At 39.1% G+C, this 2,652-nt stretch overlaps 1 protein-coding gene across 1 annotated transcript; it reads right to left on the bottom strand.

The window, feature by feature from the left end:
• Positions 1 to 414: 414 nt before the first annotated feature.
• Positions 415 to 1,999, bottom strand: insl5a (insulin-like 5a). The gene is made up of 2 exons (XM_047375645.1): positions 1,701 to 1,999; positions 415 to 984 (listed from the first exon to the last, which is right to left on the bottom strand). Exons 1-2 carry the CDS (start codon positions 1,870 to 1,872, stop codon positions 842 to 844), a joined length of 315 nt encoding a protein of 104 aa, XP_047231601.1. The 5' UTR covers positions 1,873 to 1,999; the 3' UTR covers positions 415 to 841.
• Positions 2,000 to 2,652: the final 653 nt, after the last annotated feature.

The raw sequence follows: 2,652 nt of genomic DNA, 5'->3' as shown, positions 1-2,652 counted from the left end.
AATCAGGAACTTTTGTAACCCAAGTTAAAGAAACTTTCATCTCAAAATAAATCAGAAGTGAGATAGCAACAGTACAATTTGAGAAATCCACAACTGTTTACATCACTCCCAGCACTCCATGCCTAGTTTCCTTTTGGAAAGTTAAAGATTTAAATTGGAGATGACACACATTCTGCCTGCTAGAAATTGGAACAGGTAAATATTGTTGGTTGTTTAATAGGCTGGTAATTGAAGACAGACATTCCTAGAGAACACCAGACTTTGATATTTGAGGTTTCATTCAATGTCTTCACCCACTTAGAATTTTCATGTACAAAAAATATGGTTAACAAAATAGATCTTAGTTGATGATCTCAAGTAAAGATGATCTCCTTTCACAGAAATGACTGTAATGACTAAAGCACCACACCTGAAGACATTTGCAAGAACATTTATTTTATATCATAACAATGTAAAACATAAGTGTTTTGAAAAACATAAAGCAGAGCTGGAAGCTATACAAACTTGCACCTCTGTTATTTCATTCACCACACATGCATGAGACACCATTAGGCCCTAGATATCTGCCATCTCTTTACAGAGAAGCTGATCTGCAATCAATCCAGTCCTACAAGCTCTAATACAAGTTCTGTTTATACTATATTCAGCTATGTATTTATTGGAAAACATATTCAACTCAGATTCATTCAGACACATTCAGAGATGCTCCACATTCACTAATCTCAGTTATACAGTGATCATAATGTTACATGTCAGAGTGAAGTTTAAGTTTTAAGGCAAGATGGGAGACAAAACAGTAATTTTGTCACTCAGAGTAAAAAAACAAAAAAAAGAGCAGTCATCAGCACAAGTAGGTGAGTTCGCTCTTCCTGCAACCCACCTGACAGCACATGGCTGTCAGGATGTTGTTTATGTCCCGTTTGGTCCAGTCAGATCTGGGGATGCTAAGGTTTTCCAAGCTGCTCTGCTGTCCAGCAGGCAGACCTGGAACGACAGAACAGAGAAAGGGATGCAGAATGTTAACAGACGTTAGACAGGTTGCCTGACACTAAAATTAAACCATCTGAAAAACATAAAGTATGTCTTTTTTTAAATGTTTCCAAGAGTGTAAACTACAAGCAACTGTTGTTTATATAAGTTCTGTGTAATTTATATTCATATTATATTCAATAAGGAAACCCTACATGACCGCCATTTATCTTCTACAGTTTCCTTCTTGTAATTACCCTGATTGAGATAGTAACCGGATTTGTCTGACAAGACAGTAGGAGAGAGACAGCCCGGGGAACAGCCGCCTTCTCATTTGACTTATGGCCTTTTCTGGCATAATTAAGCTGACCATGCTACTGTGGGGAGATACCTGTCTCTCAGCACACCCACAGCCCAATTAATACAGTAACACAAAGCCAAAGAGCTCAAAGAGAATACATTTCCACAACAATAATCATATTAATTTACTCGTCCTGTTATCCTTGATATCATTCCCAAACCAATAACATCCAATTGTTTTTAAAGAAGTAATAATTTAGTGGTTATTTGACACATTCAGCAGTTAAGTTGAATATGTCCTGCATAAAATGGGGTTAGTTCATAGAAAGAGCTTTTGTAAAACATTCCCTTGTGTCATTTTGTTCCGGATAGTGAACATTAAGAACATGAAATTAAATCTAAAGTTAATGAGTATAGGCTGATGCTCTCACCACCCATGTCTGGCTCACTGAAGAATCTCCTCCAACGGGAGCCTCCACAGGTGTAGACCACAGCTCTCAGAAACTCCCGACCACACAGCTTCACTGCCTGCATTTCTGCTCTTGCCTGGTCCGCACAAACCATTACGCAGAAGAGTAGAGCCAAAACCACCAGCAGACGCATACTGTATGACTGTCGAATGTTTCAGGTTGTTAACTGTTCTTCCAAACCCCTTGTAGATGCTCTGCTGTTTTCTTTTTCTTCCTTATGTTCTTGGTGAGTCTTTTGCAGCCCGCAACGCATTCACCGATCTTCTGCATGCATCCTTGTTTATTATATACCATCCACCTGATCATCCAATGATCTCATCATCTCTCCACCCCCCTTCTAACTTCCCTTAGCTCATCCCAGTCACACGCAAACACATGCATGCATACTTTTTATGTTTCTGGTTATCTCCATGATCACCACTTCCCGCCATCTGAAACAGAGTTACAACCCCGGGCTTTTTACGACACTCTGCTTAAATGATACACAGTCTCGTCAGGCCTCCCTGGATTACCTGCTTTAAGCCCGAAATTGCACTGACCTTCTTAACACTGGCCAATCATTGAAACCCAAGTGATTCCCTCCTGCAGTCAAACAGGTGTTTTCTCCATTTACAACTCTCTGATAGCCAGGCTGTTTTTCTCTTTACAGCAGTTTGGGTCTCATAAGAGGAAAAAATCAATGTTTACAGTTCATCATGCTGTCATTATGGTGCGGCTGATGGAGGAATAAAATACTTGGAGTGACATTTCTGTCTCGATCATTAGTACAAGTCCCATTTAGGAAGTTTCTGAAAAATAATTTTCAGCTGAAAAACAAGTTACATTTTAACATTACCACTCAGCTCTTTATCCTACCATTTGTTTATGTCATTCCTTTTAGCAGGTCTAATTTTTACCAAATCTTGTGCCAACA

This window comes from Girardinichthys multiradiatus, chromosome 9, assembly GCF_021462225.1.
Source record: "Girardinichthys multiradiatus isolate DD_20200921_A chromosome 9, DD_fGirMul_XY1, whole genome shotgun sequence".
NCBI classification, from domain to species: Eukaryota; Metazoa; Chordata; class Actinopteri; order Cyprinodontiformes; family Goodeidae; genus Girardinichthys; species Girardinichthys multiradiatus.
The sequence above is the reverse complement of the archived record's forward strand: the minus strand, read 5'-3'. Positions and strand labels throughout refer to the sequence as shown.

Excerpts from the sequence above, each read along its gene's own strand:
- insl5a (XM_047375645.1), bottom strand. The coding sequence starts at position 1,872 with ATGCGTCTGCTGGTGGTTTTGGCTCTACTCTTCTGCGTAATGGTTTGT. Across the intron at positions 985-1,700 it reads CAGTGAGCCAGACATGGGTG|GTCTGCCTGCTGGACAGCAG; the intron begins GTGAGAGCATCA and ends CTGTCGTTCCAG.